Source organism: Cynocephalus volans, chromosome 12, assembly GCF_027409185.1.
Source record: "Cynocephalus volans isolate mCynVol1 chromosome 12, mCynVol1.pri, whole genome shotgun sequence".
NCBI classification, from domain to species: Eukaryota; Metazoa; Chordata; class Mammalia; order Dermoptera; family Cynocephalidae; genus Cynocephalus; species Cynocephalus volans.
This window is the reverse complement of record NC_084471.1, coordinates 85,630,115-85,647,297: the sequence shown is the minus strand read 5'-3', so window position 1 is coordinate 85,647,297 and position 17,183 is coordinate 85,630,115. Positions and strand designations below refer to the sequence as shown.

Sequence of the window (17,183 nt, the reverse complement as noted above, 5' to 3'; positions counted from 1 at the left end):
CTAGGAAGAAGTAGTCAGAAAAATAGAACGAAGGAAGGAGTATGATTGTCTTGTAAACCACAGGGTGAGAGCATTTTGAGAAGGAAAGACTGGTCAAATGCTTAGTGTTTAAATAAGATAAGGAATTGAAAACGTCTTTTTGCATTTAGTGAGAAGGAGGCAATTGGTTGCAGGCATGGGATATAAGAATAAAGGGTCTGTGAAGTTGAGCTGTGAAAAAGAGAGAATTGTGGTTGGAAGAGAATGTGTAGTTGAGGAAGGTTTTGCTTTTGCTTTTGTTTTGTTTTATTTTTACAGATGTAGGATCTAGAACATGTTTCAGGGTTGGTGGGAAGGCACCAACTAAGAGGGGGAAGTTGAATATTGAAGAGGAAACAGTTGAGAGATCCAGGTTTCTGAGAGCACAGATAGAAGAATTAAGTAGGTGGAGGGATTCCTTTTTCTTTGTGAACAGCATAAAGTGGAATAGTTGGGTACATGTGCTGGTAAATGTGGTTTTGGTAGCAAGAAGTTAAGGTACTTCTTTTAAACTGCTTTCTGTTTTCTCTGTTTGGCATGAGGCTTGTCTATTTGCCTTGATTGCAGAAAGGAATAGGAAGTTTGAGTAGAGTTGGAAATCTCTGATATAGCTTCTTTGAAAAATGAGAGAAAGAGCATTAACTAGAGAAATAGTTTGTGTGGTAGACAGTACTGTGAATCCAGGTGAAGGTGGGAAACATGAATTTTATAGTTATCTTCTATTATAGTTCTCAGCAGAAGACAGGTAACTGGATATTGTCGGTGGTTCTTGGGGGTCGGGGAGTTGTTACCAGTTGCCTTGCAATCACTCTGGATTCTGAATCAACTGAGAAATAGAACGAAGAGTCATATAGGAATCAGACTAGTGGCTCTGTTCTTAAACTGTAATGTAAATAAGTGTGGCTTGGATCTAAGGCTGAAATGAGGTCTCTTACAAATTTTCTTCTAAATTAAATTTATCCATCCAGTCATAGGCAGAGTAGCTAGAAAACAAGACTTCATGCTAAGAGAATGAAGTTTTTCCTTAGAGTTTCTCCATGTGAGCTAGACTAGAAGAAGAATATATTGTTTATGGGTACCAAGTTAGTGAGGAACTCGAAGAGCTTGCAAAGCACACCAAACTCTGTACATTAATCTCATCTAACAGAGACCCCTATGGATGTCCTCCTCTCACCGTTATTCTTACTGTTTATCCCTTGGAGAGGATAAAGAGGGTAGAGAAAGGGGCCATAGTATTTTTTAATCTTGTTTCCTTCTATCAAGAGAAGACCTGTGTCCTCTTTTAAAATGTGAGGAGAGGAAGTGATATATCTTCCCCATAACGTTCATCAAGGGATGAGATTTTGCCAGATAGGGTACAATTCATACAGTGAGAATTTTGAGTTGACAGAGGGATAGTCACATAAAAATGCTCCTTATTTGGTTGGGAATATATGACTAGCCACTGAGAAGTGGTTAGTTTTGCAAAATTTGTGCAGAACATTAAGATTATGAGGGTGAATGCACACTTTGAAGGAGAGGATAATGAGATAGGATCAGACAGCTGTCAACCTGGGGAAAGGCTGCTTAGTAAGGAATTGGAGGATGTTGAAGAATTAACCAAAGAGGGTGGAAAGTAAATGAGGGTTTGGTGAGTAATTTTGATTTTTGTTGTTATCTCCTGAGACATGTTAATTTTCTGAACGAAGGTTGGTAAAGACAAAAAACTTAATTGGTAACAGATGAAAATTTTAGTCATTAGAATTATTAATGGTTGGAATGTTTTTCTGTATGATCATTTGTGAATAGAATAATTTTCAGGTAATGAATTTATACCTCAGCTATTTTTTAGACTTGTGATAATATTTTGCCATTGGCAAAGGTTCATTGGTGGTAGAATTTGTAGTATAGTGATAGTTCTTTGATTCAGCCTCATAAGAAGTTTCAAAATTATCATTAGGCCCCCAAATAATTGGATACTTGAAGAGAACAGAACATACCAATATAATTTCTTTTAAGATACAGGTCTTCAGGCTCATGCCTTAATATGGGTAGAGCTGTTTTAGTGCTAGCAACTTATTCCTTTATTTCCCAAGCTCAGATGTATTTTTCTGGGAAAAATTTGAGGGAAAAGGAAGTCATGTGGGAACTATTGACAACTCAGTTGCTTTCATATAGTCATTTATTCCAAAAGCATTAATTCAAAAATATTCTTTGAGCCCTTACTATGTGATAGAAACTGCTGAGTTCAAGGTGCTAGGGAGTAAAATAAGATTGACAAATGGTACCTACATTACCCCCAAATTACTTATAAAAACTTAGTATATTCCAGGAGCCCCAAATCTGAAAGGGCAGTCATGTAGTGTTTGCCTATTCCAAAGAACTCACCCAGTTCAATAGAAACGTCAGCTTATTGGACATATGGGAGTTGCTGATGGTGGCCTGACAGCTGGAAGTCCGCCATGCCATGGGGTACATACAACAGTTATATATAGTGAGCAGATCAAAGTAGAGATGTAAATCATTTGCATGCATATGCATAGACTCTCACCCAACTCAGAGTTCACAGGAGATCCAGTTGAGTAGATAGGCTAATCTACTAGCTACTCTCCTGGCACCAGAGTATTTTAACACCAGTGTGCTAATTTACTTAGGGTCCCTACTTCCTTCAGTCTTCCACCTGTCTTAAAGGGGATGTTTGTCTTAAAGGAGATGTGCCTTGCCTAACTACCTCGGCCAGGGGTAGTTTCCCAGGGGGTAGGGGAAAGCCTGCTGTGCAAGGGGAGGGAGAATAGGTCTATGTCCAATATTTACCCTACCCTTAGATAAACAAATGACAATATAAAAATGTGCCACTTTTGTTATTAGTGCCTCTTACATATAAACAAACTACCAACGACACCCAAAGATATGAAGAAAACATCTAACATAAAAAACAGAGTAAACTAAACAAGAGAAAAAGATGGAAGAAATGGAGACTACCCAAGAGAGAAAATCTTAAAAAACAAAAACAGAAAAACACTATATGAGTAATATCTTCAGAGAGTTAATGACAAGATAATACATCCATGAAGTAAGCACAGTGTGCTTTAATGTTCTGAGGGATGGGGTGTGGAGTAAGGGAGGGGTGAACAAGAGTGAGGTCTTGGAAATAAAAATTATGATTGTATAAATGAAAAACTTCAGGGTAGAAAATAAAGTTGCAAAAATCTCCTTTAGAAAGGAATGAAAAAGAAAAAAAATTTATATAATGCTTAGAATATGTCAGATACTGTTATAAGTGCTTCATCTCTTTTAACATATTTAATCCTCATAATGACCTTAGGAGTTAGTTACTATTATTATTATCCCTGTTTGACAGATGAGGAAGATGAGGCACAAAGTGTTTAAGTAATGTGCTGTAGGGAAAGTGAAGATAAATGGTCAGGGTCCCTTGGGATTCAGCATCTTGTGGAGCATTCGATGTAAATATGCACATGCGCCCAGGTGTTCCTTGGTAATTGTCTAATGTAATTGCGTATGTGCGCCCAGGAGTCCTGGGTGATCGGACTTACGTATAAAGGACGAGTGGCTGTGATCCACAGGTCACCCCTGCCCCCGCCAGGGGTAGGCTGCCGCCGCTCTGCTGCTGGATCTGCCATAAGCTGCAGCTGCTGCCAATGCGCGGAAGCTGAGGACTGACCTCCTGTCATCTGCCAGCGGCTCCCAGGATCTTTCCCACTTATCTAGAGCGTGGACCTGCCTGTGGGGGGTCTATGACCCAGCCTGTACAGCGGGTTTGAAGGGTCTGTGGGTCCTAACCCCTAGCCCAGCCCAGACAGTACAAATGGAAAACTTAGTGTAACTAAAATAATGAAACATTTTGGCTTTAGTTATGAATAGTCACTTAGCAATACAGTTGGCTACATTGGCAGGAGTCCGACAATAATCCCAAACAGACAATTAGCGTAGCTATTGCTGTAGCGACACGTGTGCCCAATGTAACACAGTAAGTGGCAGAGCTGAAATTTGAATCTGGGCAGCCTGACTCCATCGTCCATTTTTAAACCTTTATACTATTCTGCCTTTTATTGAAATTAGGAGCTAATTGGAAATTTTGTGTATGTGAGTGGGATTTGTCAAATAGTATTCCCTGAGTGAGCTGTTTCTTTGTGGAACGTCTAATGAGGTCCTTTTCATGGGTTGATTAGATTCACCAGAGAACTGCTGATCTTCTGACTAGAGGTTTAAGCTCACCTTTTGGCATTTTGATTGCTGAGTGGTAGGAGAGGACTGGGGTTACTGGTTTCAACATATAGTAATATAACTATGACTTAATCCACCTGTGTTAGTATCCTTGGGTCCAGAAACCCTCTGCTTTACCCTATTCAGGGAATAACCCCCCAGTCTTCTGTTATGGTGAGGAACTGTATATTGCCCAGTTGTGTGCGTTCTAGGAGGGGTCTTGGGATATACCTGTGACTCCTATTTTGATTCTCACCTTTACCCAACTTTTGGTGCTGCCCATTACTGAGCCTTTTGTGGATTCTATGATGTAAACATGATTGATCTTCATTTTCTCCACTGGTAGTTTGAGTCGTCTTCTTGTATTTATTTTCAGATTTCTTGCAGTTTTGATTTCACATTCTCTCTGATCTCAGTTTTGTGCAGAAGCAAACAATGAAAACAAATCTTTGCTATCTTAGAGGAAGACTTTTGGGTAAAAACTCAAATAAAATGCATGTTCTTAATGTGACATTTAAAATTCTCTTAGGTTGATAGAAATTGTAGGGAAAGTGAAGGAAAATGGTCAGGGCTCCTCAGATGTTCAGAATCTTGCCGAGCATTTGATGTAAATATGCACTTGTGCCCAGGTGTTCCTTGGTTATTGTCTGATGTAGATGTGCGTGGACACACAGGTGTCCTGGATTATGGACTTAAGTATAAAGGAAGAATGGCTCTGAGCCATAGTGCCCTCTGCCCTCAGGGTGCAGTGGGGGAGGGGGGATGGCTACTGCTACTGCTGAGGACTGAGCTCGTGTCATCTGCCAGTGGCTCCTGGGATCTTTCCCAATTACCTAGTGTGGACCTGTGTGTGAGGGATCTGTGACCCAGCCTGGCATGTGAGGGGTCTGGTGACCCAGTCTGTACAATTAGTTTGAAGGATCTGAGCCCTAGCCTTGAAAATACGAATGTAAACTTAGTATAACTAAAATAATGAAATGTTTTGGCTTCAGTTATGAATTGCTTTAACAATACAATTAGCATAGCTATTGCTGTAACCCGACAGAAATCTATCTCAAATGTTTCCTCCTACCTGAAGCATTTCATGATGCCCCAACTAGATATATCACCTTATGAAATTCTTTCCTACCACCTCGGAAATTTTTTTCCCTCTAAAGGTTCTTTTATATCTCATTATTTGTATTCACATGTTTTTTGTACAATCTATCCCTCCTTTGACAACATTTTGCAACTTCTTGAGAACCTTGACTGATGTCTTCTACAGAGGTGCTCAATAAAAGTGTGTTACATTGTGTGTTGTGTATATGTTTTGCTTTCTTGTATGTTTTTCTTGTCAAATATTTTTAGAATGTCAGCAATATAGTAAATGCTGAAGATAGCAAAATAAGGGGATTAATACAATAAAGCAACAAGAAATTAAATTTATATATAAAGAAGTCTGAGAATTGTTAAACCTAGATATAATGAAAACTTTCATGTAGATCCCTAATCATAACAGAGTATATATATCTGTCTTCCTGCCATGACACGAAAGAGTGAATTGCATGGTTTGTCAATTTTTTTGCTAGGCTTATGATTCTGTAACTTAGGTGACATATATTTGATGTTGGTCCCTTTTTATAATATTTGTAGTTTAATGGGCTATAATGTTAAGTGCCAGAAATATTCTAAAAAGTTACATAGGAATGCACTTTAGGTAAAATAATGTTTTAATATATTAGAGTATCTAAATCTATAAAGCCCATACATGTAATATTTCTTTTTAAAAACTAGTTTTTAATTTCTGTATTTTGTGGAATTGATTTTTACAAATCAGCACTGTTACTTTTCCTTCCTCCTACTCTTTAAGATGTTCAGAAGTAAACAAACATTTGCAGGATTTGAAATCTAAATTATTTGGATAAAGATTATTGCTTGAAAAGTTATATTTATTTCTCTAGTACTGTATTTGAAGAAACTCAGGATACATTTGTTTTTAATTAATATTTCTTTGAAAATAAAGAAGAGGAAGACGATCATCTGCATTTTAATATGTAGAAGTTGCTGGGGATGGAAAATATCAGTGGTCACTAATACGTTCTTTTGTAGAGCTAAATCAGTACTAAGGAAACTGATGGTATTTGGTTCATTACCATAGGCGAACAAGCTGAAATGGTTGTTAGGCATGAGTATTTGTTTTTGTTTTCAAATATTCTGGCACCTTACGTATAATTTATTGGGATGTGAAACACACAGAAGCATTACTCTAAAAATTCCACTCTTTTGAAACCATGCTATTTGAGTACGGTGTTTGTAGATGCTAAAAATATTTTTTAATTGTCTCTTGAGATTCGTGGGATATGTGTGGAAAGACAAACTTGATGTTCATAGTTTTACTTGGTTAATTCTCAGTGTCCATATCACTCTTCTTTCATAACTTCTTCATGAAAAATGTAATTGTATACAGATTTCTGTTCACTTGCAACACAGAATTAATGTGAATTCCATTTCAAACTAACCATCATCAAAAGTTTCTGAAAGTCTGGTTTATATTTTTTAAATGCTGTATGTGGATGACTTGCTTAACTTTAATTTTTGGAGAATTACATCTTAAAAATTTTTTTTATCAGATTAAGTTGAGGGCAATGTGGACGATACTGTTATAGTCTCCTTAATTTAATGCCTTTCCTTTTCGTAATATATTTCCCTCTGCACATACTTGCATTCTTCTTAGTGCCATTACATACTGAGTTTCTGTGAAAATGAATTTGCTTTGCCGATCAAAACAAACAATTATTGAGATTAATGTTTGTTACTGTTTATTTTTCTTTGACAATTTTTTGAGTTTTCTTTTTGAAGACATTTGTATTAATTTTAGTGAGAAGACAGAGCATGGCCATAGATGACTATTTAAAGCAGACGATCTTAGACAATGCTTTAGGATTATGGTTTAATTTTTATATCTGTTTTTTGAGAATTGGGAGAGGATTGTTTTCCTGTAATCAAGTCTATCTTGTGTTACTTGGTCAAGGAAACTATAATTAATATTTGGGTATGTTCACTTCTGAAAAATAGAAAAGGAAACCAGTTATTATTGACCAGAGTATCACAGCTACTGATTCACAATAATTGGTTCCAAATCATAGTTTGAGAAACAGTCTATGCAAGAATTTATTTTTTATTATAATGTATACTTCCTATTACTTATTTTACCTTTTCAGGTTTTTTAGTTCTTTCATGATTTATTAGATAAAGCTGATGCTGCCTTTTTTTTTTTTTAAGCCCAGGTAATAATGATTTTGTCCTTCTATTTTTATGATATACATTTAGGACAAAATAAAACATATATTTTCATACTGCATTATCTCTCACATACTTTAAGGGTAAAGAAGAGAGGAATTCTGGATATTCACTTATGTTTTTCTCATTCCTAGTCTCCCAAGAATATATGACTTGATTTATCTTGATCAGCCTAGTAACTTGCTCCACATTTTTCCAAAAGTGCAAAGCAGTTTCAGCTAAAAATACACATATCAAAATGCTCCAAAAGTTGTGGCCACAACTCAAAAATGCTGATTAATTTTGAAAATCTAAATCAGCCTCGTCCATGAAACCGAGGGAAGAACCTTTGTGGTGGGGGACAGATTTCCAAAAATTCACCACAGTCCTGTTCTTAGCTGGAGTTTGTGCTGATGTTGCCAGACAACTGAGAAATAGATGCAAAAAGCAGGAAGCATTATTGAATTGAGCCTGAGCGCCAATTTGGGAAAAGCAAATTAAAATGTAAAAGAATATTTTTCCACTCCTGGCGTCTCAACATAAAATGGCCAAATACATGGTTGCTGAAAAAGTCACAGAAATTGCTAATTTTGCCAGAAAGTAAAAGCCAATTACTGATTCTTTTTGCATTAAAAAATGCATGCACATGTAGTTAAAAAAAGTTTCTTAAACCCAAGTGAAATAGTTTTAATTTACAAATTAAAATGTATATACGTTTAAGTTGGATAAGTATTTTGACATAAATGACCGTGTGGGGGCTTGTTTCAGTGTCTTTTGATATTTTTCAGGTGTCACTTGAAGAATGGATGATGATGATTTTGGTGGTTTTGAGGTATGTACTATTATTTATATTAGTTTGTTTTAACATTGTGGGATCATAATGGAGTAAACTATTTTGAAAATGTATAGTTTTAATTGGCATTCATGATCTTTTCTTGGTCATTTTTTTTTTTTTTTTGTCTTTTTCATGACCGGCACTCAGCCAATGAGTGCACCGGCCAGTCCTATATAGGATCCGAACCCGCGGTGGGAGCGTCGCTGCGCTCCCAGCGCCGCACTCTCCCGAGTGCGCCACGGGCTCGGCCCTCTTGGTCATTTTGACTGTAACTCTGGAATAAAAAATATCAAGGAAAATTAAAAATATCTCCTTTAAAAGTTAAAACTGATATATTGCTATTGAACATTTGTCTTACCCATAGGAATAGTTCAAATTGAGATAAAGTGCCACTAGTGGAAGCAGTAAGGGAAAGATTTAAAAATTGTCAGCAGATGATTTTGCTGGGATACATATCTATTAGAAAATACTCATAAGATGAGGGATGAATATTAAAAACCTGTCATATATTTGCATGTTTACACCTGTAATGAGTTGATTTAGTGTATTAAGTACATAGGCTTTTGGTGGTTTATAAAGCTAATTAGTCCGCTCGTGTTGTTATATTATTCTGTCAAGTTTGGGTTGGATACTTTGTAAATGGAAATTGTTAGCTGAAGAAAAACTGTTTTTTCCTTAATCCTTTTTGATGTGTGTTCATTTTATTAAAATATTTTATAACCCAATTATTTTTATGGAACCAGTACAGTCTTGCAGGAAAATCTCTGGATTAGGAGTCAGGATGTCTGAACTCAAGTCCTAGAACTGCCATCAAATGAACTCTGAATTTTTTTTTTAAAGTAAGAATTTCACCTAGTTTGGATTTGGTAAAAAGGGAATTATAAAAGTTAGAGAGTGTAATTAATGACATTAATAGGAGAAATAAGATATTAAATGTATGTTCAATATTCTGAATTTCGTGAAAGAATGGTATGAGTTTTTTTTTTTAATGTTAGGATCATTTTCTCTTTTGTTGATCTTAATCTGTTAATATGGAATATGGACATACCTTTTTTCTATGTTTCATCTAAAACTGCTTTTTGTTTAGCATATTTGTATGTTTTCTGCATTTTATTTAATATTTTGGGTTTTGTTGGGTGATTGAATCTTATTTATGTTATCAAAATGTAACATTTAAAATTTTGCTAAAATTTCTTCCATTTTGAGGAAAATATGTTTCTGATAGTATCTGACTTAGTTTATTGTTTGGAAGTTGTCAGTTATTTGAAATCTAGCATAGTCTCCTTTATTTAAACCATACTATATGTATTATATCAGGAAAAAAATAGTGGGTAGTGTTCTTAGTGTAATAATTAAAGTTCAACATTATATTCAGTAAATCTATTCTTTTCAATATTACATAGGTTCATTGTTAACCAACATTACAATGTAATTGTGTTTATTATATTTCTTTCTTTCCACATCTTGCTGTAGAAATATGGTTATATAAAATATGTTCATTTTTTTATAGCTGTACTCTGTCGTTTAGTTCCTGTGGCAGAGAGCCCCATTTATCTTCTCCTTGGTTAACAACTCAATGTACAATCCAAATAGAAATTCTGGTTCTAATTTTCAGTAATAATTTTTTTGTGACCTGGACACCTAAGAGACAGAAAACTGCGCTCTTAACCCACAAACTCAATATTCAGTAATTGTCCCAAAATAGGAGGGCTTGTTAGTTGAAAATGTCAACTTTAGGAATTCTCTAAATGTTGAATGCTACTGAGTCCACTTGGTAGATTATTCAGGAAGATAGATGAATTCTATTTCTTTAGGTTAGTCTCTAGTGAGGTCTTGCGGTAATTAAAAATATTTAGTCTCTAGAGCTGGTTGGTTTGCTCACTAGGTAGAGCATGGCGCTGATGACGCTAAAGTATGGGTTCAGATCCTTGTACCAGCCAGCCATCAAAAACAAACAAAAAAACAAAAACAAAACCAAAAAATTCCCAAAAGATTTGTTCTCTAGATTTTTAAAGAAAAAAAATATTTTTCTTTCATAGCTGGTTAAATATTGTGGTGAGTCAGGTTAGAATACTTAGAGATAAAGTTCACAACTGAAAATGTTATTGAGGATGTGTAAATAAAAATTTCTTCCACAGGAGATTTATTTGAAAAAACAAAGAAAATTTGTACTTTAAGATAACAGGGCATGGCTACTGGCAGTGGTGACAAGCGGTAGGAATGGTGGCAGTGAAGACCGAAAAGCAATTGGGTATTACAAGGGAGTTTGAAAGTGTGTGGCATATTACAGAAAACATGCTTGCAGAACTGGGATGCTTGATAGCATTTAAACCTTTCAGATCTTCTGAAATAATCTTGCCTTTGTTCTGTAGGCTGCAGAGATTTTTGATGGTGGAAATGGTGAAAACCAAACAACATCTCCTGCTATTCCTTGGGCTGCCTTTCCTACAGGTATTGGCATACAGTAACTAGGAATTTTTTTAACATTTAATATTTTTCCTTTTTCTTTGAAAGCCCATTTCTTACCTTTTCACTTGGCCTTCTCTAATCTGAAAATAGAATGACCCAGATTTACTCTTTACTCCAGCTTTTTTTTAATAACAAATTATGAATTGTATAACAAATTCCACAATGGTGGCTTGAGGCCTGATTCTAAAAACAATGTCATAAACATTTAATGAAATTAAAGTACAATTTACATTTTCTAATTTATCTTAGTTTTAGGAAGATGAGGTGCCAAATAACTTTTTTAGGTTGTCCAGTTCATTAGTTAAAGACTCCCTTTTTATATTCTAAGAATAATTTATATTTGCGCCAGTATTTAAACTTAGATGTGTTTTTGGTAATAAAATCATTTAAAACTATTGAAAATTAAAAAATTAAGCTGTCTAAGAAATTAAATACAAAAATGAATTCTGTTATTGAGAGATATTTGTTGGAAGACCTTAGGTTGCATATTAATATAATTCATGTCTGAAGAATATTTTGGGCTTTCTAGACTTTTCTGTCAAATTGTTGGAAAGTCAGGAATAGAAGATGAAAGTGTCTTTCTTCAATAGCTCTGCATAGTCCTAGATTATTAGAGTTACTTATGCTACAGATATTTATTGAGTGCTCATTATGCATTAGGCACTATTGGGATATAGAGTTGTACAATACATTGTCTAGTCCTTCACTTAGATGGGCAGGCATGTGCATTTTAACAGTATGAAACAGATGAATCACTTGGGAATAATGCTGATTTCATCATCCATTCATTTAGAAAATGCTTATTTCATGCCTGGTATGAGTCAAGTAGTGTATTTAAAGCTGGGCTTATATGTGTATTGGTGATCTGGACTTTGAAGGATGCATACGATTTCATCAGGCAGATATGGGAGAACGGGGAAAGATTTTGAAAGGAGAAAAGTAAATGGAACAACAGTGCGAATGAGAGAGAGGGAATGGCATAGTTAGGATGTTCATTCTTGTTTGAAGGATTTATATATGTTGTTTCCTTTGCTGGAAATTGTTTCCCACTGCTGCTCTCTCTCATTCCCTTACCATATCAACTCCTATATTTTTGTGTGTTATTTTTTAACTTTAGTATTTCCTTTTTGGGGATACCTTCCCAGTGAACCATTCCATATCTACATGTACCTATTATTTGACTTTCATGTTAAACTGTGAGTTTTATGGTGTTAGGCACTTCGTCCTGTTTGTGTATCTTAAATGCTGAGCATAGTGTCTAGCTTATAGTTGGCCCTCAGTAAATATCTGTAGAACGAGTAAGGAAAAAACGAATGAATGAATTAGTAACCGAATGAATGAATTGATTAAGATGGCAATGGAAATTGGTAGGAAGAGTTGGGATAATAAATAATATTTATATAATGGCTTAGGATTTTTAGTGTGCTGTCACATATATGCTTATTTTAAGGTAGGTGGGGCAACTGCACTCTTCCCATTATACGGATGACAAAATAATGCTTTAAAAAAGTTTTGTATGGCTGGCTGCTTTACTCAGGGTGTGGTGTTATAACACCAAGGTTAAGGGTTCAGATCCCCATACCAGTCAGCTGCCAAAAAAAAAAAAAAAAAAGTTTTGTAGTTTGATACAGATAAGTATGTTTAGGGATGAAATCTAGAGTTTCAGATTCTATTGCTGTTCTTTTTCAGTAACTCAGTTTGTTGAAAAAAGTATCAACAGTGTTATCTGACTGGCTGGGTTTAAGAGTAAACAAAGAAGGAGTCAAAATTGATTTCAAAAAGGTTTCAAGCCTTAGTTTTGAAAGAATGGTGTTACCATGAACAGAAATAAAGAATTTAAGAGTTGGTTTGGGACAGCATGGGACATTAATGAATTTATTTTAAACATGTGTATTTAAGGTACCTAGAACTCAGGAGCAAAGGTCATGGCTGGAATTTTTGGTTTGGGAGTATTCCCATTGATAATGACAGTGAATGTTGTAGGAGATCACTGGGAAAAGAGTATGTAGAGAGAATAGGGTTGAGTAGATTAATTTGGATGTTCTTTGTTAGGGAACAGGAAGAGGTAAAACGAGACAGAAGTCTGACAGGTAAGGGGAAAGTGGGCTAGTGTGCAACAAAGAAATCAAGGAGTAGAAAATTTCAAAGAAGCTATAGTTGCTGGTGTCAAAGGCTGTAGAAAGGTCTATGCGATTGGAGGCTGAAGAAAAACTCACAGATGGTCATAAGTGGCTTTGAGGAAATGGTTTCAGTAAGTAGACTGGAAATTGAAGCTAAATTGCATTGTGTTACTTTTTATGAGAGCAGCAACAGAATCTGGTTTTCTATAATAAATTGTGGCAGTGTACTAAAGACTTGTAATTATTTAATTCCTGGCCTCTAGGAGTGAACATTATATGTCAAATCTGCACATGTCCATATATTTGTAGGTCAAGTCCTCAAAGCCAAATGAAATTGGAATTAAATATCTCTCATGCAAATGTGTGCGTTCTCTCTCTCTCTCTCTTTCTCTCTCTATAACAGTATAATCATTTTCACACTAAAGACCAGAGAAGATAGGAACCTTTAAGAGATCTAAGGCAGATTCTTTTCAGTTTAAGAAGACTATTTTCTTTCTCTTTTGTCTGTTTCTCTACCTACACCCCAGCTGTCTATACTCTATATGGAAAATATTTTTAAAAGATTAAGCAAGTTTTCCCACAGCTTAAACTCCAAGAAGGTAACTCAGAAACGTTTGGTTTAAGTTTCTAAAGATTTGGGGAAAATAGAAATCTTCATTTTTGAGGTTAGGATAAAGAATTCTAAGTGAAGAGTATAGTGGGCTTAGTGTGCACTACTTCAGGACTGCTTCAGGACTGACGGTTAGTCTTTACGCCTCCATTACCATAGGAGTCGGAGAATATACATAAGAGATGAATGAATATGAAATTATCAATCTCTTCTTTTTCTCTTGTCAGTATTCTTTGTAAATATGTGGAGACTATTACTTTGTTTCAGTGAAAGCTACCTAAGGAGAAGAATTACTTTTTTTCAAGCATTTCTCTCCCTATTTCATAGCTTTATCCTCCAGATTGCCTTCCATGGCTATTCTGCTTGTGAGCCATGCAGTGGTGAAGCCTGTGAGCCATGCAATGGTATATATAGTGTTCCTATGTAGTGTCTGTTCTTATGTCTTTGTCATTGCTCCTGCGTGTAATACCTTCCCTCATCTTCTATCTGATTACTCGTCTTATTTTTCTTTTAAGAAAATTTATAGAGCTTTCACTGAATTTATGTATTTCATTAATGGCTCCCTCTTCTGAGCTACTGTTATTTAATTTGTGCACTACTTGCTTGGTGCTTAGCTTATGCTAATTTGAATTTTTTTAAATGTTAGTAAAACACTTTAAAATTTACCTCTTAAGCATTTTAAAGTGTACGGTTCAGCATTGTATCATGTAAGACTGAAGCTCTATACCCAGTTAACAGCAACTTCCCATTTTCTCCTCCCTCCATTACTTGGCAACCACCATTCTACTTTCTGTATCTATGAATTTGGCTATTCTAGATCTCTCGTATAAATAGAATCATACAGTATTTGTCTTTTTGTGACTAGCTTATTTTACTTGGAAAATAATGGCCTCACGTTTCATTCATGTCGTAGCATGTGTCAGAATTTCCTTCCTTTTTAAGTCTGAATAATATTTCATTCTGTGTATAGACCACATTTTATTTATCCATTTGTCTGTTGATAGGCATTTGTGTTGCTTCCACCTTTGGCTATTGTAAATAATGCTACCGTGAATATGGGTGTCTAATTTGTATTTTTTAATATCAGAAAAACACTTGGGAAAGCTTCAACAGAGAGTCCTCCTCTACCACAACAATGCTCCTGCTCATTCCTCTCACCAAACAAAGGCAATTTTGCAAGAGTTTCAATGGGAAATCATTAGGCATGCACCGTACAGCCCTGATTTGGCTCCTTCTGACTTCTTTTTGTTTCCTTATCTTAAAAAATCTTTAAAGGGCACCCATTTTTCTTCAGTTACTGATGTAAAAAAGGCTGAATTGTCCTGGTTAAATTCCCAGGACCCTCAGTTCTTTAGTGATAGACTAAGTGGCTGGGATCATCACTCATAAAAGTGTCTTGAACTTGATGGAGATTATGTTGAGAAATAAAGTTTAATGTTTTTTACTTTTATCTTTTAATTCCCTTTTTCCATGAACTGTTTGAAGATCCCTCCTATGTGTATTTCAGTCTGAGCTTTGGAGGGCAGACTGTTTTTTAATCCTTTTGAATCCTAAGTGCCTTGCATAGCATTATGCCTTGTTAATTAACAATGCTTAGTAATTGTTTTTTGATGATTAGTAAAGCAGATTTACTTTCATTTAACTCTTTGATTATTTTTAATTCTTTGGGAGTAACTAAATAGTCTTTCAATCATAAGTTAGAAGAAGGCAAACCTAAACTTTTCTTCAAAAATATATTAATCTTGGAAATCTTAGGTAATTACTCAAAGATGGCTAAGAATCTATTTGCTCTGTGGCTCAATTAACTTTCCTGATCATTCTCAATTCAGACATGTGACCTGGAAGTAATTATGAACAAGAGTAGTCATAGATTCTGTAAAGAAAGAGCAGCTATTTTGCTGGTCTTTGCTCATCTCTTCCCCGATCCTACTGTATGCCAGCAGGTAACGGTAGAGATTAGACTAAATTGTAGTTCAATATATTATGGGTCTAGAAGCAATAATAGGAGTATCTAGGTTTTTTGCCCCCCCCCCCTTTTTCTTAATTATTTCTCTAAACATTTTTCCAAGGAAAATCATTCCAGATTTTGCATAGCATATAAGAGAGTTTTTGACTTGGCTACTCATAGCACTGTATTTTTCAGAAAAAGGTTTTTTAAAATTTTTGGCTGAGAAATCTCTTGTTTTTTAAAATCATTCTCAAACAATTAACTATCTTTTATAAATGTTTATGAGTCTGGTAATGGTCAACTTTTTAGGGAACCAAGAGCAGAGACTTTTCAAAATGAATGGCTGTTTTCTGATCCACACATATATGTGTACATATGCATGTGTGTGTGTGTGTGTGTGTGTGTGTGTGTGTGTGTATCAGTATGTAAGCATATATATACAAGGGTACTTCAAAGAGTTTTTGGAAAGGTTTGTATTGTCTTTTAATTATTTTTCCATGAACTCTTTGAAGTACTCTTGTGTATTTCTGTCTATCTCTTTAGATAGATAGGTAGACTGATTCTGATTTTTTCCCTGTTTCCAACTTTTACCTTCCAATGCAATTTCTTTACCTATACTCTTTTGAAAGAAGGGCTGTGTCTTTACTTGGTCTTGCAAGTTCTAAGAACTGTTAATCTTAGTTTGGCATCATGCTTGTTTTTTATTATGTTTTCGGATTGCAGCAGACCCAAAGTTTCAGAACCCATGGAATTTATTTAAATTAATTCTTTGGTTGGTTTGTTTATTTGTTCACTCTTTCACTCAATTATATATTTGAAAATGTACTGTTTATCAGATGCTAAGTGCCATGTGCTATGGACCTTTTTCCATTTTCAGTGATGCTATGTAAAAGCTGTCATATCAGAGGACAGGGTATTTCATGAAATATATTGTTAATATTGGCAAATGCTTTCATCAGTAACTTTAGCTTTGAATCTTTGGTAGCAGTTGCGTGAAAAGAATATTAGGTCAGAAAAGTGCTGTCATATTGCCATTGTGTACAGTGTGGGTGGTGCTGTTTTAGAGGCAAATTAGTGTTCACTTTTTACTTTTGACTGTATAAGGGTATGAATTGTCTAGAAGGCGAGGTGGGAGGCAAAATCTTGAATATTGTCCTTTCCAATATGTTTCTAAATTCCTTGTAGCACTACACAGACCACATTACAATGCATTGACCATCAAAGGGAAAAACAAATGATCCAGATTGATATTTTAATCCAAATTAGCTCCTTCAAAATAGCTTATATAGAGGGCAAACTAAACTGTCACAAGCTGTCCCTTTAGAAAGAATAGTGGAAGTTGGACCAGCTGATGTTGAAGCAAATAACTTAGATGTGGTTCACTTTGCATCTGGAGCTATTTGCATACAAAGCCAACAGGAAAGTTCAAACATTTTTCTCAAGACATTGGCAGAGAGAAACCTGGAAGACAGATGCCTTTTTGATTTCATGGTTCAGTTTTTCCATTCTCTATTCTCCTGTCCAGGAAAACCAAGGACAACAAATTGGTCATTTTATTAATATCCCATTACTGTCCTTGCTAACCCTGTTTTTCTAGTAGATTCTGTGTTACACATCTATGAGAGCTCAGAACCTGTGTCCACAAATTTTTGTTTGAGGAAAAGTTGTTGCAATATTTTTCTTCAAATTAATCTGTGGTTTGCACATAGTAATAGTAAACAT

The 17,183-nt window shown here is 35.3% G+C and overlaps 1 protein-coding gene across 1 annotated transcript in view; it reads left to right on the top strand.

Moving 5' to 3' along the window:
• CCDC91 (coiled-coil domain containing 91) overlaps positions 1–17,183 on the top strand; it is a 367,928-nt gene that overhangs the window by 72,451 nt on the left and 278,294 nt on the right. The window contains exons 2-3 of the mRNA XM_063075363.1: positions 8,268–8,311; positions 10,687–10,765. Coding sequence (XP_062931433.1) covers positions 8,282–8,311; positions 10,687–10,765 — 109 coding nt within the window. The 5' untranslated portion in view covers positions 8,268–8,281. The remainder of the gene's footprint in view (positions 1–8,267; positions 8,312–10,686; positions 10,766–17,183) is intronic.